A 26519-nucleotide genomic window follows, 5' to 3' on the forward strand; every position below is an offset into this window, starting at 1 on the left:
CCTTTTTGTTCCAACAGTCTTCTCTCTCAGCTGGATAAATGCGTCTATTTTGTGTTGTTTTTGTTTTGTTTTCAAACAAAACTTTTGGTGTTCAGAGGTTTTGGGCAGTTTGAGGTGTACTTCGCCTTGAGATGATGGTGTAGAAGGCAATTAAAACATTAATGATGATGGCAACATCATTCACCCACCTTGGGAGCATTTGGTGAAGGGCAGGGTTACAATTAATAAAAAAAAGCCTTTGGTGCAGGGCCGAATAACATATGGACTGTTATGTACTGAAGTTCTCACCCTGGGCCAGCAGGGGGATACTGTAGATAGTTATGCAAATAAGGGATCGAAAGTGACATTCAGTGATTGGATAGTTTTAGAAAATTGTTACAGTTACATTGCACTGGAGCTCTATATAAGCAGGCTGACTGAGCCCTTCAGTTCAGTTCTGTCCTGGCCTGTGAATAAACAAGAGCTGTTTGAAGAATTGCTGTGTCGTCTGTTATGTTCACCCACAACTTAACATGGACTGTTAGAAAATTGCTCATGGTACAGGAAATGGGAACACTGCAAGACTTTCATGGCTTCTCATTTGTTTCTAGTTTTTTAAGGTCTGAAGCTATTCTCTCCCCATCCCCAACCCCAGTCAGGTTATGATGTTGGAAGAAGTTAGGATGTGAGGAAATGGCACTGGGAGAGAGCAGCTTTTGCATTGTGAGATAAGATGTAGAAAGTATTAGGCATCCTCTCCACCCCCAAACACTGATTCTCCTCTGCCCTAGATTTGTGCTTATAAGAAGACATGTTCAGAAAGCATTTATCTCTGGGGTCAGCAAACTTATTCAGCAGGGGGCCGGTCCACTGTCCCTCAGACCTTGTGAGGGGCCGGAGTATATTTAAGGGGAGAAATGAACAAATTCCTATGCCCCACAAATAACCCAGAGATGCATTTTAAATAAAAGGACACATTCTACTCATGTAAAAACACGCTGATTCCCGGACCGTCCGCGGGTCGGATTGAGAAGGCAATTGGGCTGGATCCGGCCCCCGGGCCTTAGTTTGCCTACCCATGAGTTATCTGTTAGTATAACACCTACCTCCTTTGGGTAACAGATCCAACAATATGTGCACTGGATTTCTTGCACAAATGGGTAGAATTTCTTCAAAGCATGCATGGTTCCGCTGCCTGAAATCATGATCACAATACAACATAACACACTCTCGTGAGAAGTTTCAGCTAGTATCACAACAGTCTGATAAATTTTCCCATTTTCTCCTTGTAACACTAAAACAACAATGACTTATAAATGAGGTTCAAGGTTGGTAAACAAATGCGGGTGGATACATCAGTTGATAGTCAAAATGATATAGCATTTTTTGTTAAATATGGTTGGTCAAATCACCATTACAATTTTGAAAAAATAAAAATAAAAGCTCCTTTATTTTCATAAACACTTTATTTCTTTGCTAATGCCAATGTTTGGAATATAAATTACTTTCACTTTGAACCGTTACCAGTGGAAACGCTGCAGAAAAGCGATCATTAATGCACCATTTGTAAATTAATTCTTTACCGTAAAAAGGAAAAAAAGCTGTGCACTAACCTGACACTTCGATTAGGTTTGACTTAACGGACTTGATATTTCAATCCCATACACACTTACCCGGGAGAAAGTTCCACTGAATGTAATGGGAACTTGCACCTAAGTAGAAATGCATGGGATTATGCTCTGAAATATTTTAATAGACTAATTCTGAAGCAAAGGAACATTAAATTAATGTAACTCATAGCTCCCCACGAAGAACCCATAGAATTGTAGCTGTGAGAATCACAAGAGTGCTATGAGACTCCAAGCAGCATCACAGAAACATCTATTTATTTCTTTGACATTTATTTCTTTGACATCTGTGGAACGCCCTCCCATCAGATGTCAAAGAAATAAACAACTATCTGATGTTTAGAAGACATCCGAAGGCAGCCCTGTTTAGGGAAGTTTTTAATGACTGATGTTTTAATGTATTTTTAATCTTTTGTTGGAAAACCCAGCCAGATGGGCGGGGCATAGATAATAAATTATTATTATTATTATTATTATTATTATTATTATTATTAGAAACATGTTGGGGCAGAAGGCAAGAAGAACCATGGTTGTTACACGGATGTGTAAGTGGGGTGTTTTGTAGACATTTCCTTACTTTTGATATGTTACCGTAAGCAGTTAAACACCAGATTTGCCCACAATATTAAGCCGTAACAAGTGTTCCAAGAAGGTTTGCCCAGCCATTCCAGGATGAAGGAAAGAAGGTTCTTTGGCAATCCCTTGTACCAGGAGAAATGATGCCCTATACTCATTGCACAATAATGTTATCGATATTAATACAGTTAGCATGTATTCTTCACAAGACTGGACAAAAACCACTCTCAGTTACATAATTCTTATGTGTCTGTGTTTTTTCTTAAAGCTCTGTAATATAATACAGTATATTCACATGATATATCACCATGGCTCCAAAAGGAACGATAATACCTTTAAACATTTCCATGACTAATTTTAAAAATACAGTTTAAAATATTTTCAAATTAAATTGTGAAGCAATGAAATGCACTGTAAGGTAATTACAAGATTTTTTTTTGCTTTTATATCTTTATATAAAAAGGATTTGCTCTTTGAACACACACATCCATATCTGGTGCCAACTCTGGCACTCTATCATAGCCTTTTGTTGAATGAAAGCACGGTAGCTATGCCTCTTCAATTTGATTTTACGAAGCCTTTGGTCAGACTCAGTGGTAGTGCTGCAGCAGCGTACGTTGTGACCTGAACCCTACAACACTTCTGATTAATCCTTTTTATTATTTGTGGATTCAAATTCTTCCTCTCTGGGAATCTTATCAAAAAGGTTTCTTGTGACCGTAAGAAATGTGTATATGTTTCCCAACACCAATTTCTGTTTACTTGCTCAGCTTTCTATATAAAGTATTTAAAATGTCTGAAATGAGAACGATTCAATCCTACTTTGCAGGAGTTTAAATCGGAATACCAAATCAGAAACGCCATGGTTGCACCAAGTCTTATTTCACTTTGATTTGATCATTACAAATATACAGCAAGTTAAAAAAAAAACATACTAAGATGAAAGAGTCAATTTGCAAAAAAAGAAAAGAAAAAAAGGTATGATTCAACAAATGTCATGTGCTCTTGCGAGAAGAGTGCATAGGGCATTTCTGCAGCTGTCAAATACAGTAAATAATTCTGATTTAACCTCAGAGTTCAAGCAGGAAGCATTTCTAATTGTAGGTATTAGGTGCAACGTGTTCCCTTCAAGTTTTGTTCTAGGACTTCCTTCGTTTCCAGAGGTACATACTGTTTTCTGTCTTTCTGTAGTTTGGTCTCCCATAAACCATTATTTGAATATGTTGTCATTCTTCAGATACCATGTAAACTCTTCCATTCCAGTGCTTGGTGGTCCTCCATATAATTATTTTGAGGTCCTTAATGCACAGTTTTTGCAAAAAAAAGGGCTGGCACTGAAGAATCTGCTACGCTTTAATAGGATTCCCTGCAGGCTTTGGATCATAACCGTATAGGAATGTAGCAGCTATTACAAGAACGGCTCCAAGGAAAAAAACACTGAAAGTGAAAAAGTGGGGGGGGGGAGAGAGAGAGAGAGAGACTTAAGACCATATACATTCATAAACTGGATATCATTTACTTCAATGTATTTATTTCATGACCAAAATCTTCGTTAGTTTTGCTTTTCCCATTTCCCATTTCCCTGTTCTTTTTACAAGCAGATATCTGGCTTTTCTCTTAACCTGGTCATATAATGAAACACCAGGACACATTCAGAGGTCTGCAAAGGAACTGGAACAATAAAATAAAAGTGATAAAATAGTGCCTTATTAAATAGATGCAGTGAGCGAATATGAGACTTTTGCACGGCAACACGACAGAACTTCCCAGCTTGCAAATGGTTACTGTTAAAGTCTCATGATGTTGTCTGAGAGAGAACTGGACAAAAAAGCCATTGTTTTGCTTTGGACACTTCCACAGGCATGGAAGACAGTGGCTTAGACTGAGAAGTCCAATATGTAGGCTACAGGGTTCAAAATGGCTGAAAAAGTGTGCATCAAAATTCAGGGTATCAAAAAATTGTGGCTATCAAAAGAGTGGGCTTTCAAAATTCAGGCAAGTATGTACCTGCTCCAAGATATTTCCATTGGAGTTAAATATTTTTCTTCCGTTTCTGACTGAACGCACTGCTGGTGTTTTAATATTCTCTCTTAAAAGTATGCAAATAAGGAAAGGAAAGATTCTAATCAACTTACATTCAACTTGGGAACATAAGAAGCTGCTCAATGGAGAATCAAACTGTTGGCTCGTCCAGCTCAATCAATGACTGGCAGTAGCAGGGTTTTATAAATGGTATAAATGGTTTTTCCGAATCCTACCTGAAAAGCTCAATCTGATGTCATTCAGTGTGAGCAAGTCAGAGTCCTGTTTTCCTGGTGGAAAAGCAGTTCCTTCAGCAAAAGTGTTTTTGTGAAAACCTCTGAGGATTGGGGATTTTTGCAAGCCCCAAATCAGTGACTTCGTCTGCTTGTATGACTATCACTGGCGTGTCAGGATTTCTGTGTAGAGAACTGCTATGGCAACAAAACTGCTGCGCTATCCTTACAAGCATACAGTGGTACCTCGGGTTAAGTACTTAATTCGTTCCGGAGGTCCGTTCTTAACCTGAAAAATGTTCTTAACCTGAAGCACTATTTCTGGGTTAGCGGAGTCTGTAACCTGAAGCATATGTAACCTGAGGTACCACTGTACAATATTGGCTCCTGTTTATGATGGAGGAAGGAAGATTTTTGGCCTAAAGTTTCTTGCGGCTCAGCTGCAATTTCATGTGCTGTAGCACAGCCTTCAGGTAAGAACGGGGTGATCGACACGGTACACCATCAAGGACTGTAATAGAGATCATTGCATCAAAAGCATGTACTACTCTGTTACTGAGCTACAATCCTGAGTGTCCAACAAGGGAAACCGTTGCAGGTGCACTATCAATAGTGCCCTCCTTGTTTCCTGGCTCCCATTCTAAAGAAGAAGATGAGAGAACTTTTATTCATTCTACCAGATGGTGTAACGTGTCGATCCAGTGGCGTAGCGTGGGTTGTCAGCACCCGGGGCAAGGCAAGTAATTTGCACCCCCTAACCCGTGGATTTGCGCCCCCTAACCCTAACCCCCAGATGTTGCGCCCGGTGCGGCCGGCCCCCCCTGCACCCCCCACGCTACGCCACTGTGTCGATCACCCCTGTTTTTACCTGAAGGCTGTGCTAGAGCACATGAAATTGCAGCAGAGCAGAAAGAAACTTTAGGCCCAAAATCTTCCTCCCTCCATCATAAACGGGAGCCAATATTGTATGCTTGCAAGGGTAGTGCAGCAGTTTGGTTGCCATAGCAGTTCTCTACGCAGAAATCCTGACACACCAGTGATAGTCATACAAGCAGACGAAGTCACTGCTTCGGGGCTTGCAAAAATCCCCAATCCTCAGAGGTTTTCACAAAAACACTTTTGCTGAAGGAACTGATTTCCACCAGGAAAAACAGGACTCTGACTTGCTCACGCTGAATGACAACAGATTGAGCGTTTCACATCTGATGAACAGAACGGGCACAGCTCAGCAATGGAAAAAAATCTGCACAAGAAGTGGGTGGACCATGGAACTTGGAGCAGATGGGTGGGCAACAAGCTCCATCAATAAAAGTCTAATCTATATTGACCCTGCTGGGTGAGGCTTTGGAGGGCTTTAAATGGGCATGCCATTTGTGTGTCTAATCACCATTAAACTTTCTGAAAAACACCTAATCCCCACTGTTTAGTTTAGTTGTTTAGTTCGTTTACAGTTTGATTACAATTGCCAGGCAAATACTGATACAGTGGTACCTCGGGTTACAGACGCTTCAGGTTACAGACTCCGCTAACCCAGAAATAGTAACTCGGGTTAAGAACTTTGCTTCAGGATGAGAACAGAAATCACACAGCAGCGGCGTGGAAGCAGCGGGAGGCTGCTAAAGTGGTGCTTCAGGTTAAGAACAGTTTCAGGTTAAGAATGGACCTCCAAAACGAATTAAGTTCTTAACCCGAGGTACCACTGTACCTGAGTATGTACTGAATTAGAACTCAGGATGCCCAATATTAGTCCAACAACAGATGGTGAATATTGGTTTCAAAAATATATACAGTCCTACCTTGGTTGCCAAACACCTTGGAACTCCCGAACAATCAAAAACCAGAAGTGAGTGTTCCAGTTTTCGAACCATTTTCAGAAGCCGAACGTCCAGTGTGCCTTCCACAGCTTCCGATTGGCTGCAGGATGCTCCTGCAGCCAATCAGAAGCCACATCTTGGTTTTCGAACAGTTCTGGGAGTCGAACGGACTCCTGGAACGCATTCTGTTCGAGAACCAAGGTATGACTGTGTTACTTGAATGTTATACCAGTGAAAATTAGTAGCAAACCAAAGCCGACTCAGTTAGATGTTTTGCACTCTGGCATACTGAATTTGATCATTTTCCTTATCTGAGTTAATGTTTGAGCTATTAATAATGGGCTTCTGGTTGAACTGTAACTTTAGTTATTGTAGATCTTGCAGATAGCACCTCAGATTTAAACACTAAACAAAATCAGGAACAGCAGATACAGAGATTATTTTTTTTGAGGGGGAAAGAGGTAGAGCTCTTTTAAATGTCTTACAGTTGCCATCTGAACCATATGTACTTGTAATCAAGTTCCTCTGTATTCAATGAAACTCACAAAGAAGGTTTTTTTTGGGGGGGGACACAAATTCATAATATGGTTTTACATAAAGATATATACCACCTATTTCAAAGAATCACCCTGAAAAATATTTGAGTCCAGATTAATAATGAAGTAGTCTAAAATGCCGTAATTTCATATTTTCTTCCCTGAAAAGTAAAACACTGTGACCATTACTCTTTGCATATGTTGATCTTAGCGGAAACGAAAAGTAGTATGTTTGGCTCAGAATAAACCCACTGAAATAAAGGGCCAAATTAAAAAATATTTCAGTTGCATGGTTAACAGCCATGCTTGGAGTTTTTCTTTTTCAAAAAAATAAATAAATTAATAATAAACTGGGGGAGCAATTTTTATTGGAATCGCAACATGGAGGGAAATGAGTTGCGACATTTGCAGGAGCAGGGGGTTCGTCATGTTGCTGGGGAGAGAAGGGTTATATCTCCTCTCCCTGAAGGCTGTGGTCATGATAAGACTCATGTCCCCAGCAATTTGGTCTTAACTTTTAAAAAATGTGCATCACCAGGCTACCCAAGAACTGCAAGTTTATGTCTAGCTTAACACCAAGAACAGTGTAGTCAGTTTAATGAAGTAAATCAGTGAAATTCAGGCATAAAAACTGAGTCGGTCAGAAAGAAGCATGTGAAAAGGTACTGCAATAGTGACACAAGCGACCAAAAATGTGCATTTTATAACCTTTGATAGACTCCGACTAGAATCTATATTTTGTAATCCACATGACAACCACCATTCTCCACGATAAAATACAAAGGCTGCATCCTATTGCAGAGTATTTAGAGTGCGTACTCACCTAAGCAGTTAAATTTACTTAAAATCAGTTGAGACACAAATTTCAAGTTATTTATATAACGTATTCTTACCTTGTAGGGACAAAATCTTGCAGCCAGAAGTATGAGATTAATGTTGACAGTATAATAGACAAAGATGTTGCAAATCCTTTTAAAATGTTGTCTGCATATTTTATAACAGCAGCTATGACAAGGCCTCCAAGTGCCTGACAAAACATTGAAAAGTAAGTTGTCATCATATTTGAAAACTTCGAAGAAGAGGCCTTCCTTACCGTGCAAAGAAAATGGAAGGCTGTCTTTTCAAAGATGGCACCTCCCCTAGGGCTTTTGTATGTATTGCAATAAATAGGTATTTGTTAACACTAACATGTAGGGCAGGGGTCAGCAAACCTTTTTAGCTGGGGGCCAGTCCACTGTCCCTCAGACCTTGTGGGGGGCCGGACTATATTTTGGGGGAGAAGGACAAATTCCTATGCTCCACAAATAACCCAGAGATGCATTTTAAATAAAAGGACACATTCTACTCATGTAAAAACACGCTGATCCCCAGAGCGTCCACAGGCCGGATTTAGAAGGCGAAGGGCCGCATCCGGCCCCCAGGCCTTAGTTTGCTTACCCAGAATGTAGGGTGAGGAAGTTCAAAACTATATTACATTAATAATAGGGCTGTCAACTGAATAAAGAAAAGTTAGTTGATTAATTGGGGTTTTGTCAATTAAATCTGCATAAATCTGCATATGAATAATCTGAAGTAAAAAACGAAACTCTTGTAAGATGAGACCAGCACATGTCACAAAAGGCACCGTCTTAGAAGAGACATTATGCTTTGCGTTAGAAGTTTGATTTGGTGGTGGAATTTGCCAACATACGTATATTTCAGTTTAGGAAAAATAATGTCTGATGGGGGGGCTGTTTAATAAGTCAAAGTATTTTAAACTAGTAATTGAACTGAACACAGCGGTACCTCGGGTTACATATGCTTCAGGTTACATACGCTTCAGGTTACAGACCCTGCTAACCCAGAAATAGTGCTTCAGGTTAAGAACTTTGCTTCAGAATAAGAGCAGAAATTGTGCTCCAGCGGCACGGCGGCAGCAGGAGGCTCCATTAGCTAAAGTGGTGCTTCAGGTTAAGAACAGTTTCACGTTAAGAACGGACCTCCGGAACGAATTAAGTAGTTAACCTGAGGTACCACTGTAAAGATAATTGACCCTCCTCAATAAGATGCAGCGGTACTTATCCCAGAAAACTGACATGTTTATCCTGCGAGAGAATAAGTTCTGCTGGTTTTTGTGTAAAATGTAATTCTGGATGCATTACCTGCAGAATGACGACTATCCAGGTGAGCTGGTTGTAACCTTGAAAAAATCCATTCTTCGATACAAGTTCTCCATCATAAATGTAGACGCCCATCAAGCCAAATATGCTGCCAAAAAATCCTTTAAAAGACGAGACAGATTTTTTAAAGCACAGTGAAATGAACGGCAAAAATAAAAGAAGAAACTCTCTTAATTCACCTGAATGTAGAAGCGCAGGTTGGTTCCCTCCTGCGCTAATTAATGTGCTCCTCATGAGGAATCCCGAATCATGTCCTGATACTTGCAACTAGTATAAAGTTCTGTCCGTTTACTGGCAGGTGCTGGACATAGGTAGAGAGTAAACTGGCTGCCTCTCCTGTTCAAGGCCTTTGTTATGATTTTTTATCCTTAGCCGCCAGACCAGAGTGGGAACTCCCTCACCTAGGTCCACCAACCAGCGTCACCCTATTGATTGCCCATGATTGGGCAGTTTGAGCTTTAGACTTGGTAGGCTGTTCTGCCCTGCAATGTGGCTTGCCAGGGAATGTATGCCAGCTGGCTGCTGAAACATGACTGCTCGCCACCCTGGGCATGGTGTTCAGCCCGCGACAGTTGAAACTGGCGCCCACCCAGAGCAGGATATTATGATATTTAAAGCCCTAAACAACATGCTCACAGCATATCTGTCAAACGGAATGTCTTTCCCCTTAGATTTGAAATTATTAAAGCAAGCTTTTAATTTGTGAGTCTGTCACTTTTAAGAGTTCCCCTTTTGAAAAGACTATTTTGCTCTGAAGCTACGAGTTCTTCATTTTGAGCCTACGTTTTTGCATTTTTATTAGCTGCAAACTATTTTATCGATCATTGCTTTTCTGTTTTATATACCTGAAGGAGCGTCTTCACCCCCATCGTTCTACCCAGACACTGAGGTTCAGCACTGAGGACCTTCTGGCGGTTCCTTCCCTGCAAGAAGTGAAGTTACAGGGAACCAGGCAGAGGACCTTCTTGGTAGTGGCGCCCGCCCTGTGGAATGCCCTCCCATCAGATGTCAAAGAGATAATCAACTATCTGACGTTTAGAAGACATCTGAAGGCAGCCCTGTTTAGGGAAGTTTTTAATGACTGATGTTTTACTGTATTTTTAATCTTTGTTGGAAGCTGCCCAGAGTGGCTGGGGAAACCCAGCCAGATGGGCAGGGTATAAAAAAAAAATTATTATTATTATTATTATTATTATTATTATTATTATTATCATCATCATCATCATCATCATCTGCTTTGGGAGCAATTTGTTACAGGAAAGCGGTGTGCCAATTGTTGCTTGTGAAGAAAGCTGGCATATACAGTTTAAAATAAATAAAGAGAATAAAATTATGGGCCTCCCCACTTTTTAAAACCTACTTTAAAATTCTCTGTCTTTCTCAGTGCATGGGTTCCAGAATGCCAGGGATGCTCGCGTGGGGTCAGTTCCAAGAATTTCAATATATATGCGTTTTTCTGTGTTTGCTGAACCCTTGGAACCAAACCCACTTGCAAAATGCAATCCTACTGCAAATGCATTTCTATTTTCCTGTGCTTTAAAAATTTTGCAGTTACATTTTATTGTTATAGTTATTTTACTGTGTAACCAATACTGGATTTTTCAATGCTGCCTTGAGTGCATTTAGGAGAAAGGCAATTAGCAAAATTAATAAGGATGGATTCAACTGCTAACATGAGGTCTCATAGCACAACTGTACAGTCAATTCAGATCTAACCTATGAACTGGAGAGGAGCTTTTCTACAGGTTCATAATATATCTCTACAAATATACATGCAATCATATTTTTAAAATGGCAGTCCATAATCCTGTAATCAGTTGTTGAGAAATGATATATTTTGTTTTAAATAAAAGGAATTCATGTGTGTTTTTATTACACAATTCTGTTACAGACATAGGAGGAGGGATTTAAATATTCATCAGGAAAATGTTTGCAGGGAAACTTGATATTTCCAGTTTATTTTTAAAATAAAGGCATAGCATAAATAACTGCCACATTAGGATTATGCTTTAAATTGGAAACATGTAGTCAAATTTATTCTACTTCTAGTACAATACATGAGCCAGGATCCAAAGTCTTATCTTAGTTTTGCCCGTGAACTTGCGACACTTCAGACGGAATGTATGACTTTTTAATCTTTAAACAGAGGACCCTCGTGGAAAATGACAAAGCATTAAAAAATCCCCTAAAAGAGAATTTTAGTTGCACTGTGGTTTGGATCTCAGCCACCGTATTTAGCACCCATTAGATGATATCAAATCAAACAAAACAAGCTGACTCAGACTTTAAATGAACAACAATTGTATTCCGAACAGGATGCAGCGTTTATAGAGTTCCTGTTAGCAAAGGTAATGGCAAATTTGGCATATGCTTCTGTAACAATTTAATTACACAAAAGCATGTTGAGGTACTCTGATTAGATTCTGCTGGATATCTGAATCTCTGTTCTGTGTTTCTCTCGAAACAAGACTCACCCAACTGAATGTTCCTGATCCATACTGACTGTTTTGTTTCTTTCAAGATTTTCTCAAAATACACTCCAGCAAATCCACTTGAGAAGCAGGCTATGAGTACTGCCATCAGGCCCACAAACTGTGATCCTGCTGAGAGTTCTTTAGTGGCTGTTTCTTGTGAATCTGATGGCCACTAAAGGAAATGAGCAAAATAAAACATGTATATTAATATCGTACAACAGGTTGCCAAATAGAATTTAACGTAGAGCAGAAGTTTGTGCTTTGTTCTTGCTGACAAGAAGCGAAAAGAGGCAATGAAATACCACAAACATTTCCCATTCAGCTCTTGTTTAGTCCTTATTCACATCTTTATACCCATGAGCAGCTATTGATGGCATTCCAAGTTTGCAGTGAATCAAACTGTACTGACAATAGAATTGGGTTTTTAATAAGTCCCTTTAAAAGTTGCATGCCTAGGCGTAAAGGTAAAGGGACCCCTGACCATTAGGTCCAGTCATGACCGACTCTGGGGTTGCAGCACTCATCTCATTTTATTGGCCGAGGGAGCTGGCATGCATCTCATGTGGTCATGTGGCCAGCATGACTAAGCCGCTTCTGGCAAACCAGAGCAGCGCACAGAAACGCCGTTTACCTTCCCACCGGAGAGGTACCTATTTATCTACTTGCACTTTGACGTGCTTTCGAACTCTAGGTTGGCAGGAGCTGGGACCGAGCAATGGGAGCTCACCCCATCGCAGGATTCGAACCGCTGACCTTCTGATCGGCAAGTCCTAGGCTCTGTGGTTTAACCCACAGCGCCACCCGCGTCCCCCATAATTGGATATTAAATGGCAAAAGAGGAATAAAGAAATAGAACACAATTGCAATCAACTCTTTTGTCAATAAACGTCCCTCCCTGGATCTCTGCTTGTGATTCACTCATCATATATACCTTCAGGGTGCACTGAACTCCTGATTAATTGAACAATTATAACAGATGGTGATGCTGCAGAGCAAAATGGGCCAAACGTTCACAACTCTTTTGGGCACTGTTTAATAATCTTGTTATTTTGGAAAGAAGTAGCAGAATAAATACTGTCCTAAACACATTTTACATGTTCAATTTATGCATGCTGTTCTGAGATATGATCCCAAGCTCCTGCCAACCTAGCAGTTCGAAAGCACGTCAAAGTGCAAGTAGATAAACAGGTACCGCTCTGGCGGGAAAGTAAACGGCGTTTCCGTGCGCTGCTCTGGTTCGCCAGAAGCGGCTTAGTCATGCTGGCCACATGACCTGGAAGCTGTCTGTGGACAAACGCTGGCTCCCTCGGCCAGTAAAGCGAGATGAGCGCCGCAACCCCAGAGTCAGTCACGACTGGACCTAATGGTCAGGGGTCCCTTTAGCTTTACTATCCAATTATGGATTTTTTGACACGAACACAGAGTTTGCCCAGCTTCATTGCAACCAAGTTCAAACACATGAAATGGATCCCGAGGTTCTGTTGCGCTTATTGATCTGCTTCACACAACATGACAAGCCAAACGTTGGCTTAGGAAAACTGTGCAAATGTGCATGATCCCGGAAAGAAACACCATTATTAGTGGGGCTCAGTCCGTAGGCAACATGTCAAAACTATCCTTCATGTGTTCTTTTACAACAGTTTTTGTCAGCAGAATAGAGAACACACAATATATCTTATTATGAGACTCCTTCCTGGCCAATCTTAAATCACCCTTCTGCAAATGTTCCTAGAAGGTACCAGTACATTTATTACTAAGCAAGTGCCCAAATATTTAAATGTTTTAAAGTCTCTTGGATCTTCTTTGATATTTTACTGGGGCTATGATTTTGTGTCTTGTACAGTGGTACCTCGGGTTACAGACGCTTCGGGTTACAGACTCCGCTAACCCAGAAATAGTACCTCGGGTTAAGAACTTTGCTTCAGGATGAGGACAGAAATCGCGTGGCGGCGGCGCTGTAGCAGCGGGAGGCCCCATTAGCTACAGTAGTGCTTCAGGTTAAGAACAGTTTCAGGTTAAAAACAGACCTCCAGAATGAATTAAGTTCTTAACCCAAGGTACCACTGTACTCTGTATTGTCTCATTTCTCAGCTGACAGCATCTGCAGTCAATGGATAAACTGATCTGGGAATCAACATTTAATAAGGATTCCACTCCCATTCTCTCATTTATACATATCAATAAAAAAACAATCCTCCCAGAACAGATTTAGGGGGCACAGAGGGAGAGAAGGAAGGGATGTTCCACCGTGCAGCCAAAATCCTTCGTTGGATACTACCAGTGTTTTTTTTCTGGGGAGATGCAGGGGTACGCATACCCCTAAACATTTTGTGAATCTAAGTTTGGCCTCATTGAGGAGCAGTATTTTAATATGAGTAGGATAATGAGAGTACCCCTAAACATTTTTTGTTGGGGGGAAATCACTGGATACTACCCCAGGTATTAAGTAGTAAAGCAAATAAGATCTAAACTTTTAATATTCAGGAGTATGTTTATGTTAATATTTACCTGTACAAATGCAACTCCAGCCATCAAAATCACTAATGAAAGCCATTGATACACACCTAATTTCTTACTGAGCATGGACACAGAAAATAACGCAGTGGTAAGAATTTTCAGCTGATACGTGACCTGAAAAGACCAAATCAAGATGACCTTTGATTAATGACTCATTATTTGTGTGCACAATTTTAAAAACAAACAGACAAACAACCAATAGCAAACCCCTCAAAAGCATACCATACCTGGTAAGTGGCTGCATCTAGATTTGACAAGGCAACATACAGGAGATTATTCTGTAGTGTGTAAATCCCAGAAGGAATAGCCAGTTTAAGTGTCTCCATAGGCTTATTAAGGATTTCATCATGCAACACTCTGTTCAGAGATCGTAAATTGCACTCTATGCAAAAAGAGAGGATAATAATTTTTTTGTAAGTTTAAAAACAGATTAGTGTGGCCTATTAATTATAACGAGCTTTTTTGCTAAAAACTTTTAGAGCTTTGTTTTTAAACATGACATTCCTAAGCAAAAATTTGCATAGCTATGTAGTTAATGTCCATTTACAGCAATGGGTTTACTGCGGCGTCTTCACTGCATAACTGTGCAAAGCTGACAATGGTTTGTCCCGATTAAGATATAGCAATATCTAGTTCCTGCTGATGAAGACATCTAACTCGTCTCTTCAGCACTAGGAACACTGGCAGCAAAATGAAGAAATTGTTGCTGTGTCCAAAATACAATTCCGCACATTTCTAATAGTTAATTCAGGTGATGAGTGGTAACAGAACTGTAGCAAAAACAGAATTGTGGCAACAGAATTGTAGCAAAAACAAGAAGAAAATTATAATTGTGGATAGGAAAACCTAAGGTTTACAAGACGTGGATTTTTTTGTTTTTTTTACACACGCACAAACAAGATTAAGAGGTCAAACTGCTCCCCCCCCAAAAAAAAAACACCCCAGCCCAATGAGGTTTGAGCATGCTCAGTAGTTGTGGAATACAGTTGGGGAAACAAAAGATAGGTAGGTGTGAGAAGAAGAGTGGAGTTTTCTTTTTTTAGGAAGACGAGTTCCTGAAACACCGAACAGGAACATTTCATTTAAGAGGGAGGATACAATGCAATATTTTGCTAAAGGTCCCACCTTGTATTGAAAAAAGTATTAACCCCCTCATAATAAACCAACAAACAAATAGCAGACACCTACTGCTGTCTTTGTAAACCAACAAAATACAGGCTGTGATCTTCAAAAGCTCAGCAATAACCACTGCAGTCGAAGATAGATAACGAGGTCCTTCTTCTTTCAGTGTCCTTGAATACCGCATAGTCAAAACCAAGCTAGTTGTCTGGAAGACCAAAATCCCCAAGGAAAGGTATTTTAAGTTGGTAGACATAGCTTGACTATCGCTTTCCTGGGGGGGGGGGGGGAAGAAAAGAAAACATATATATCAAATGTAAAACAGGGATTACTGAGTAAAATAATATATTGAAGCCTGTTTAGGAATTGCTTTCAGTACAAAAAGAAGTCTCTGAAGTCAAGGAATAACGAACCAAGTTTTTTTAAAATGAAGCCACTGCATTACAGGTAGAACAAATGGTCTGTAATGGCAGCGCTGAGCCAATGCAATAGAACAATACAGTACCTTGTTTTTGCTTATTTTGGCTGTTGCCACTTGCTCTAAGAACTATTGCTCAGTGGGTTTTTCTTTCAGCCACCTGACAATTCCCCAATTAAAACTTTCAAAAGCAGGAAGCATTCTGAAGACAGTTAAGAAAAACAAATGTGTCTTTTTAAACTATATAAATACTCACAAATCAGCAGGTACAGTAGTTTAAAAACCACCCCATGTTACTAAGGAGGGGTGTACATGGGATGTTTATTTTACAAATTAACTAACAGATGGGTGATTCTAATTTATAACCTGCCCTTCCACTTACTAAAGTAGCATTCAGTGCAGCCAACAACATTCATCATGCAATAAAACAATCAAAGCAGCACAGCAAGGAAGTAGCAGAGTCCACTTCAAATGCCAACACTAACAGAAAGCCTGCCGGAACAAAACAGTCTGTGTGGCAGTGAATAATTCCACGGCTGGTGAAATCTATGGAAAAGACCAAGCACTGAATGTCAAAGCAGGAATAGGGAACCTAGACTAAGGTTCCTATCATCCTTCCCTATGGGGTTGATGTGAGTTGTAGTCCAAGAACATTGGTCTGGCCACAGGTTCCCCATTTGAAAACGGGGCATAGCAAAAGCTGATTAAAAAGTCAGAACTGTGTAAACAAAAAACAAAAAACCCAACCTACTCTTTTACACTCCTTTAGAATTTCATCATGATTTTTCAAGAGCTGGCGGCTATTCTTCTGTATCTAAAGGTTTCAGCGCCTTTCCTTCCCCCACTGGAAGTCACATTTACACACATACCATACCCTCCAACATTTCTCCATTGAAAATAGGGATGCCCTATTCCATCATCAATCATCATCAGTAGTAGTAGTAGTAGTATCATGCCCCACCCATCTGACTGGCTTGCCCCAGCCACTCTGGGAGGCTTCCAACATATATAAAAACAAACTCTATACAGGGCCGCCTTCAGATATCTTCTAAAGGTTGTAAAGTTACTTATTCCTAGGGGGGCGCACGCATATCCATACCCTCCATAAGGATGTCCTAAGGAAAAGTGTCCTAAGGAAAAGATGTCCTAAGGAAAAGTGGGGACTTGCTAACCTTCTCCATTGCACCGGTCCCTCCCAGGCTAGGCGCCACGGTGCTTCCCTCTTGCCACGGTCCAGGAGTGCCTCTCGTAAGAGCATGAGAGAGATGCTCAGCAGAGGAGGCTGGTGCCTGCTCTGCCTCTATGGAGGGGACAGCTGGCATGAGCTGCAACGCTGCTATTGCAATGATGGCCAAAGTAACAAAAAATAAAAGTCAGGAAAGAAGAGCCTCTCTGGGTACAAAGCCTTCAGCGCTCTCTAAGGGGCTGGTTGCTGCTGGGTGCCATTTTGACAGGGAAGACAGGCCAACTTCCAGCCTTCTCAGCTTCCTCCTTCTCTGCCCTCAAGACAGGAAGGGGAAGAGCATGGAGATCTCTGGGCTTGTGTAGCTCCTCCGCTCTCAAGAGGGCAGCGTTCCCTCCAACGTTTCTCCAATGAAAATACAGTGGCACCTTGGGTTAAGTACTTAATTCGTTCCGGAGGTCCGTATTTAACCTGAAACTGTTCTTAACCTGAAGCACCACTTTAGCTAATGGGGCCTCCTGCTGCCGCCGCTGTGCCGCCGGAGCACGATTTCTGTTCTCATCCTGAAGCAAAGTTCTTAACCCGAGGTACTATTTCTGGGTTAGCGGAGTGTGTAACCTGAAGCGTATGTAACCTGAAGCGTATTTAACCCGAGGGACCACTGTAGGGACATTATTTTAGAAGACATCTGAAGGCAGCCCTGTTTAGGGAAACTTTTAATGTTTGATGCATTACTGTATTTTAATATTTTGTTGGAAGCCAGGGAGGCCTGGCCAGATGGGCGGGGTATAAAATAATAATAATAATAATAATAATAATAATAATAATAATAATAATAATAATAATAATTTATTTATACCCCACCCAATTGACTGTGGGTGGCTTCCAACAAATATAAAAAACCTAGGGAAAAAAACATTTTAATACTTCCCTTTACAGAGCTGCCTTCAGATGTCTTCTAAAGGCTGCATAGTGACTTATCTCCTTGGCTTGGGGAGGTCGCATAACTCCATAGCCTCCAACATTTCTCCGATGGAAACAGGGACATCATCATCATTATTTTACCCCACCTATTTGACTGGGTTGCCCCAGCCACTGTGGGTGGCTTCCGACAAATATAAAAAACCTAGAATTATTTTTTAAAACTTCTCTTTACAGAGCTGCCTTCAGATGTCTTCTAGTGACTTATCTCCTTGGATTGGGTGGGTGGGTGGGGGTCACAACTTCACAGCCTCCAACATTTCTCCGATGGAAATAGAGACGTCCTAAGGAAAAGCGGGACATTCCAGGATCAAATCAGAAACCTGGATGGCTTCTGTAAATCCAGATCTGTCCCTAGAAAATAAGGACACTTGGAGAGTCTGGGGCTTGCAAAAAATGTTCCGCTGTGCGTTCTCCAATGGTCTCTTATCAGCAGTGGGGTGGGTGTATGGGACGCTATGACAGCCTGAGGAGAGGGCCTGAGACAATTTTGGCTGGTTAAAATACGATACCCTTAAATGTGCGTTAGAGTGGGGATTACCAGTTTATTTTTGCTCTTATTTTTTATTATGCATTTTGTTTGTCTGTTTTCCAATTGTATTTTTATGTTGCAAACTGCCCTGTGATCTATGGCTGAAGGGCAGAATACAAATTTAATTAATATAATAATAATAATAATAATAATAATAATAATAATAATAGATGTCCGCCCAAGCTGTTCAACCCCTCAACCTGTCCTGTCCACACTGGCTTGGAGGGCAGGAAATTATGAAGGCATGAAAACGTCAGGTGCTAGCTCTTTCTTCAGCAAGCTCCTATTACCTGCTAGCCAGTCAAGGATACTGAATAGCCTCTTATTTTGGTAACCCAAAGAAGAAATCCCAGATGTGATAAATGCCTCCCACTATTTGTACTTTCCGCAAGCAATTAAAATGCCTTTTTGCTCCAACAAGCTTTCCCAGTTGGCTGAACTGATCTCTGCCAGGGGTGTCTGTTTTGTATTGTTTTTTAAATCCATCTTTTCTTATTTTTTTACACTGTTCTTAATGGTTTTTACTAGGTTTTGTAAATTGATTTGAGATATATTTGTGAAACTCAGTATATACTACTGTGGCACTTTAGGACATATGTTATTTTAGGATGGCACCCAATACTTGTGATTTTCTAAGCAAATATTAAAATAATAAAGTTTTTTTCAATCTGCTGCCCAGATAACCAGCAACTTTGCGCTTGACCAAAAGGTTTTTTTAAACTGATTAATATATTGATCAACTGAATACTGCAGTCTTAATCAAATGTGAACTTAATGTCCCACAATGCTTATTTCCCAATGACATTTCAGAGAAAAATATCTGATGGGTTCTTGCCTTGCGTTTTCTGGAGCAATGTGGATTTAGATCTGAAAACCAAAGTTTTGGATAGAGGATTATAGCACAAAGCAGTAGCAGCTGTCACTAAGACTAGAAGGGAGGAAGGAAGTTTACAGCTAGGTGACTTTCCATTGCATCTGTGACCAATTTCACCTTTTCTTTACACCTTTTCTATTGTAGATGATGCCACATTTAGGAACCTAATGGATGCTTGGTACTCAAAAAGAGGATGATTTGGGAACAGACCCAGTCTTGATTTCAGTGTCAAATGAAAGCGGGAGAGCTCAGAAAGCGTTACCAGTATTTCATGAAACTCTATGAGTTGCTTATGGAAACTTGGGTGAAGAAATGCTACTCTGACTAGGACAAAAGGGAATGAGAACGATTATCTGTGAGGGTTTTTTAAAAAAACTGTTCAAGGATTAGAAGAAATAGCTGTAAGGGAATAAGATAGGAATAAGCCCACAGGAAGAAGGAGTTACAATACTGTAAGGCATCCTGACACTCTGGGATGGGGCAAGGCATAAATGAATTTGTACATTTGTAACATTTCAATTCAAAGACAGACGTATTTCACACTGACCAGCATTTTGAGTTTTGCAGAAATGTCTTGGAAGTGAAAAGAACACGTCTAACTGTTCTTAGAATTCTCCTGCACGCATTTTATATTTGTATAACATCTGAACAACTAAATAAAATACAAGCCAGAAAGAAATACCAATTTAAATTTTCATGAACTACCTTAACATACGAACTACTAACTATGGCCTAATAAACAAGTCCAACAGAAGACAGATGGCTGTTTCTCCTGAACGACAAGTTTCTCAACTTTTATGTCAAACCAGCTTCGGCTGATGGCCCAGATACACCCTTATCTGGACAGGGATAGCCCAACTACTGTTGTCTATGCTCAGATAACCTCAAGGTTAGATTACTGCAATGCGTTATATGTAGGGCTGCCTCTGAAGACGGTTCGGAAACTTCAGCTGGTGCAGAATTCAGCGGCCAGGTTGCTCAAGACGGTTTGAGCATATTACACTGATCCCGGTTCGACTGCACTGGCTACCAATTAGTTTCCGGGCCCAATTCAAAGTGCGGGTTTTGACCTATAAAGCCTTAAATGGCTTAGGACTAATTCTGCATGTTCAATTAGATTTTGGGCTTATGACAATCAAAGAGAAAAACAACTATGCCACATACAAACCACTTTTGAAACTAAGGGGATTTTCAAAAGTGGTTTGCAATATAGCATGCAGATCTATTATTTGAAGGGGGGGGCAAAAATTTATCTGACATACCTAATTCCTTTGGCATACCAGAAGTCGCTCTTTGGATCCTCACCCCCATTAAGAGTTCAGCCAACAAGAAAACCCCAACATATTCAGCACTGTTATATATTTTCGTGAGAGCATTCTTAATAAAAACATATACGGTAGAAAATGGTTAAAAAAACACAAAACAAACCATAGAGATATACTAACTTCAAGTATAATCTTCTCTCCGTTAGCTGCCATTCCAAAAACTGAAATGTTAGGCACATAGAATTATTCAGTCAACCTTCCTGGAGAAGAACGACCATCAGGTCTCAGTTGATAAGTTCCATGCCACATTTTCTTCCCAAGCAGTCTTAGAAGAAAGCACTAGATTTCCAAGTTTTGTGTAGCATCAGCTTGCTATATGCCAATTTTGCTTGCTGTCGTTCTTCTTCAGCAAACACCAACCTTTGTAGCATATGCAAAGTGATTTCATTTTCTTGTACGGAAAATGTTTTTCTAAGCCAAAGAGGTGACTCCAAAAGACCGATTCCTCATGTGGACACTTAAGTACCTTGCACACAGAAAAGCACTTTCGATGCTATGCTGTACCTAACACTGCCTATAAGACAAGTGACGTGTCAGAAGTTGTGTAACTAGCAATATTCTACGCGTTCCACTGAAACAAGAAATCACTCGCTGTTAAGCACGCTGCAAAGTGCAGCCTGTTTAGAGATATTTATTTAAATATTGTGTTCCTCTAGATAAGAAATCTCAGACTAAAGATCTTCAAAACAGAGACTGAATTCCACAAAGCACTTTATATACGCTAAATATTTACGAACACAGAAACTTTCAACATAAGGTTTAACCCTGCTATGTGTCTGTGGAAATGGACAACTACAAAATGTTTCTAAGAAGCAGGTTGATAACCTCATTTGCTCCTTTAGAACAGTGAAACACCAAATACATGAAACACCAAAATGAATGGGGGTTTTCTTAGCAGCAGAGGATGTGGTGCATTTTTATTATATTCAGCAGTATAATTTTCAGGGTAAATATTAAATATCTATAAGCTTGTCAAAAACAATGTAAGAAATACTTTACCAATGGTTTGGGGTGGGGGGGATATGGTGGCAAGCAATGGGTTCAGGTTTTAACACAGGGGTTTTACGCTGGAAATCTTCCTATTTGTAGAAACTACTGGGCAACAGAACAAATTAGCCAAGGGAGACTTTTAGAAAACTAAGGCTGAAAGCCTGCAACCTTGAACACACTTACGGCTAGTCCTACTGAACTCAACAGAACTTATTCCTGTGCAGGCATGCATAGGATTGCACTATGAACATTTAAGCCTTATGGAACAGAGGCGTTAGGAATTAAAATCGGAACTGTGATGATTCAGATTAGAAGATAAAACCTTGAACGTAAAGGTACTGTGAGTGTGGTGCATGTGTTTGCCCACCTTACAATAATAGGCTAAATCTGGGCTGACTGCAGCACTGACTGGGTTTTTGGTATAGTTTCAGCCCCTGGGCCCCTCCTACATCAGTTGAACACTCACCAATCCCCAACGGAGTTACCTAGTGGTGAGCTGTATCATCAGTGTTCCCCTAACCCAGTGGTTTTCAACCAGGGTGCTGTGGCACCCTGGGGTGCCTTGAATGATGATCAGGGGTGCTGCGGGCAACCCTGGTCTCTGTCCCTCTTTCCTTCCCGCCCTTCCTCTGATGCCCTCTCACATCTCTGCCTCCCAAAGGCTTGCGGGGCTGTTTGTTGCAGCAGCCCTGGCTACAAGCTCCCCAGGCGAATGTTGCCTCTGGGGCTGGCCAGGGGGTGCTTTCCAGGCCCCTGTGGGGCAATGTGAGGAGGCACCTCTCTTTGGGGCGGGAGGGGGGCAGCTCAGAGACCAGGGGCGGCAACAGTGGCTGCCCAGAGGACTCCCAGTGAGAGGGAAGAAGAGAGGAGGCTGAGGGAACACTCTACAAGGGTGGGTGTTTGAAAAGGGGTGAGGGGCTGCTGGCTTTGCAGGCAAGGGGTGACATAACTGGGCTCCTGAGCCCCACAGGGGTGATGCAGAAGGAATGTAGTTGGTCAAGGGAGCTGTGGACCCAAAAAAGGTTGAAAAACTTTGCCCCAACCTCGGGGCAGCTTGGAGCCACCATTTAAATTCCTCACAATGCTTCAGGGTATGAATAAAGGCTAGTCAACACATGCACCAACCACATTGGCCTACACCAAGGGTCAGCAAACTTTTTCAGCAGGAGTCCGGTCCACTGTCCCTCAGACCTTGCGGGGCGCCGCACTATATTTTGGGGGAAAAATAGGAACGAATTCCTAAGCCCCACAAATAGCCCAGAGATGCATGTTAAATAGAAGCACACATTCTACTCATGTAAAAACACCAGGCATGCCCTACAAAAACCCCAGAGATGCGTTATAAACAAAAGGGCAGTCTACTCATGTAAACACACACTGATTCCCGGACTGTCCGCGGGCCGGATTTAGAAGGCGATTGGGCCGGATCTGGCCCCCGGGCCTTAGTTTGCCTGCCCATGGTCTACACCCATCAATGTAAACATAGTTCTGTTTGCTCAAACCTCTCTCTAGTTCAGTATTTCCAACTTCAGACCTCACTCGCTTTCCCCTTCACATACAACTTTCCCCTTCACATTGTCAAAAGTTGTTGAAGCAGGCCATAAAAGAAAATTGGGGGGGGGGGCAGGGTATCCATTTCTTTGAGAACAGAACCCTTCACTTATTTAATTATTTCAAAAGCTTCTCCTGAACCAGAATGCATATTTTTTTTTTTTAATTAAGACTGATGTCCCAGTCTCATAGTGTGAAGGTAGAAGAATTCTAGTCAAGTTTATTATTCTGTTATGTTTGGCTTGTTTATCTGCCCTGCTGCCTGTCTGTTTCGATTGTGTAATTTTTTAAAAAAAAGTTGTATAATCACTTAAAAACACGCAAACACAATTGTTAAGTGCCTTGAGCAATTTTTCAAGCAGAAAAGCAGGATTTGTGAAGGAATAAATACCCTCAGTTTTCCTGTTCTACTTGCTATCGCCTAACCTCCCCCACCTTTGTTCCATACTACCTAAATTAAATTGCAAGAGGATGGGAGTTGTGGTCCAAAACATCACATCAACGCACGCTTCCAGCAGTAGTAATACTCACGACTATCTAAAAAGCACCACACCAGCCATGTAAATAAAGATTTATTCACTGCTCAAAGCAGAAAAGGGTATCCCACCCATTTCAAGGTGTGACGCAAATCTCACACAGCTTAAGCTGTGATGCAACCTCATCCATAGTTATTTCAACAAAGCACTTGGCAAAGGTAGATGTGTTTTTCAAAGACTGATGACAGTAGCAGTGGTACTAACATTTGTAGGCAATTATTAGCTTGACTTTCAACTCAGGGGTGGGCAGAGTTCAGGCTTGCTGAATCTATTTTGTCTCTTCCTAGAATCAAAAGATTACCAACCAGAGTCAGGTGCAAGAGACATAAAACGGTTGTTTGCATGCATAGGACTACTAGAAAAGAGATTACTTTCTTTTGCACTAGTCCTAGTTACTTCAACTTTTCTTCATTTCAGCAGTCTAATTGAGCTGGAAAAGTCATTTTGCTGTTGCTATCGTTAAACAATCGGGAATTGGAAACCCATGCAGATCTACTGCAACTCACACAATTTGCCAGTAGATCCCAATATGCCCTCTGTCTACCTCACCCTTTTTTTAACCGTACCACTGCCTTCCTTTTGTAAGCCACCGAGTTATTTCTTATCTCTCAGTTGACATCCTCTTTCGCCCTCCTGTTATTTTTTCTAGTTCTTGCTGAACAATCAAAAATCAAATTCTACTTCTTAATCCTTCAGTTCCCCTTCAATAGTAATTCTACAAAGACACAGATATTTTAGGATACTTTCCAATATCACTGTCTCCTCCCCGCCACCAAATTTCGATTACCAGGGTGGATATGAGAAACCTGTTTCACCATGCTTGTAATACTTCTGGAAATAGTACAACCTAACTGTGTGGGAAAACCTTTCAAAGAGGCAATGTAGAGAGTCAGGCTGTAACCTGTAAAACATGTGATACATCTTCAGCCTCCTCTATTCCTCCCTGCCAAATAGAAATTCCCTGACACAATACACAAAGGTGTGATTAGATGGCTGCTATTCAGATATCAAATAAGGAAGAGCGCAAAACCAGAATCCTGATACACAGGAAATTCTGGGCCTCATAGGTTTACATTACTCCATAGATCAACTGTTACTGTGCACACAGAGAAGCAAGAGTTTGATATTGACTTAGGAGTTCCTGTGTCCAACTCTCTGTGGCAAGAGTAAATGGAATCGTTTCCCTTTCTTTATTCATAAATAGTACATACAAGGTTTTCATTGTGTAAATGTCAATCCATATTTTCTCTTTGTATAATATAGTGATAGGTGCCAGCTGGGAAAGTACCCATAGTAACCTTAGGCTGCAATCCTATACACCTATACATATTTTCTTGAGAGTAAAGCTCAGTGAGACCACACTGCACTTCTCCTAAGATTTGGACAAATGTGCCATTAATCCTTAGGTACAGTGTAAACTGAATTAATTCAAGTGTAGTAATTCTGAGAGTTTCTGCTGTTTTGTCTTTTTCATATGCAAGGAATGGCAGTCCTTTTTCGTTGCATCTTTCCCAGTGTTAAGCTACAAACTTTCCCTCAAAACCCAGTGGCTACATGCTCCTGGCTTGCAACAAACTAGCATTAATTTGTTAAATAAAACCATATTCAATTTGATTTAATTAATTTTTATAATGAAATATTTTTAGATTGTGTAACTATTTTACTGTTTGATTATTTGATTGTTGTTAGCCGCCCTGAGCCCGGCTTCGGCTGGGGAGGGCGGGATATAAATAAAAGTTATTATTATTATTATTATAGAGGAGTTGCTGTTGTTTCTAATTAACTGCCATGTCTCCCTGTGTTCCTCGCTTGCCAAAGTACAAGTTACTGGAATCCTGGCCATCTGAGTGTCCAAAGAACTCGATGCACAATAGTAATAAATTTGTTTCTCAACTGTCCTTCAAGTTGAGCCCACCAGCAAGCAGGCAACCTATTTGGCAGGAGTGGCATAAGGCACAAAGGAAATTAAAATTTTGTAAGCCTCAAGCTTAACTAGCCAGTTCTAAGCTCAGTGGTCGCTTTCCTTGGCGCCAGACATTTCTAAAACAAGAATCACAGAACTGCAGAGTCGGAGGGGGTCTCGGGGGTCATCTAGTCCAACCCCCTTGCAACTCAGGAATGCAGCCCACAGCGGTCCCTGGGTGGCCTCCAACCCGCAACAGCCAGACACGTCGACCCACTGCAGAGTTGGAAGGGACCTCGGGGGGTCATCTAGTCCAACCCCCCGCGGCGCGGGAATCTTGGACTTGAACCCTTCACCCTGAGATCAAGGGCCTCATGCATCACCGAATGAGAGCTGCCTCCCAGCTAAAAAGCCCATCTTTTATCCTGAAGGGGGGAAAAAAACCAAAGCTCCTCGAGGGACTCCCGAGGGCAACGCGCAAGGCGAAGGAAAGAACACGAAACTTTCCTTTCCTCGCCGCGATCCCGAAGCGTCAGGCATGGCCGAGAACGGGCTGGCCGCTTCTGGCTGCGGTTGGGCGGGACGGCACTCTGCACATGCTCGGAGGGACCACCCCCTTTCGGTGGGCGAGCCCAATCCCTCGGGGATGGGGTGGGGGGTGCTTGAAAGCCAAGCCGCCCCCCCCCCGCCTCCTCCAGGTTCGCATCCCCTCCGGGGCCCGATTCCTCCCGCTGCCTCCCTCGGCGAGGAGCTTCCCGCCCGGGTCTCCTTCGCTTCCCATCCTCACCTGCCGCGCGGGGAGCCTGGCGCGCTTCCCTTCCGGGTGCTGCTTTCTCCCCCCCCACCAGCCGCCGCCGCCGCCGCCGCCGCCATCCACTCCCGGTCCCGCCCCGACAACGCTCCGGCTGCAGCCGCGGCTCCGCCCGCTCGGTTCCCAGCGCCCCGGACGGCCCTTCCTTCCTCCGAGGCCGCTTGCCGAAACCCCGCGCTCCTCCAGGGTGAACTTCCCCCGGGGAACCCCGGAGTCCGGGCGGGAGAAGCTTTCCGCAGGGCCGGGGAAAGGAGGCTGGGGGGCTGGAAGCGAGCGGAGGGCAGCAGGCGCCCCTCGTCCTGCCCCACCTCTTCCACCCCCTTTTTACAAGTGCCATGCACAGTCCTGGGACAGGTTT

The 26519-nt window shown here is 41.8% G+C and overlaps 1 protein-coding gene across 2 annotated transcripts; it reads right to left on the reverse strand.

Moving 5' to 3' along the window:
* Positions 1 to 1426: 1426 nt before the first annotated feature.
* Positions 1427 to 26232, reverse strand: SLC35A3 (solute carrier family 35 member A3). Of its 2 annotated transcripts, none has more exons than XM_082227978.1 (8): positions 26138 to 26232; positions 15127 to 15331; positions 14166 to 14320; positions 13930 to 14052; positions 11422 to 11593; positions 8930 to 9048; positions 7682 to 7815; positions 1427 to 3620 (listed from the first exon to the last, which is right to left on the reverse strand). In XM_082227978.1, exons 2-8 carry the CDS (start codon positions 15311 to 15313, stop codon positions 3530 to 3532), a joined length of 981 nt encoding a protein of 326 aa, XP_082084104.1. In that variant the 5' UTR covers positions 15314 to 15331; positions 26138 to 26232; the 3' UTR covers positions 1427 to 3529. The 2 variants fall into 2 exon arrangements, with proteins under 2 accessions (XP_082084104.1, XP_082084103.1); XM_082227977.1 differs by lacking the exon at positions 26138 to 26232 and adding an exon at positions 20491 to 20912.
* Positions 26233 to 26519: the final 287 nt, after the last annotated feature.

The sequence above is a fragment of the Podarcis vaucheri genome (assembly GCF_965113315.1).
Source record: "Podarcis vaucheri genome assembly, chromosome: 6".
Classification (NCBI taxonomy): domain Eukaryota; kingdom Metazoa; phylum Chordata; class Lepidosauria; order Squamata; family Lacertidae; genus Podarcis; species Podarcis vaucheri.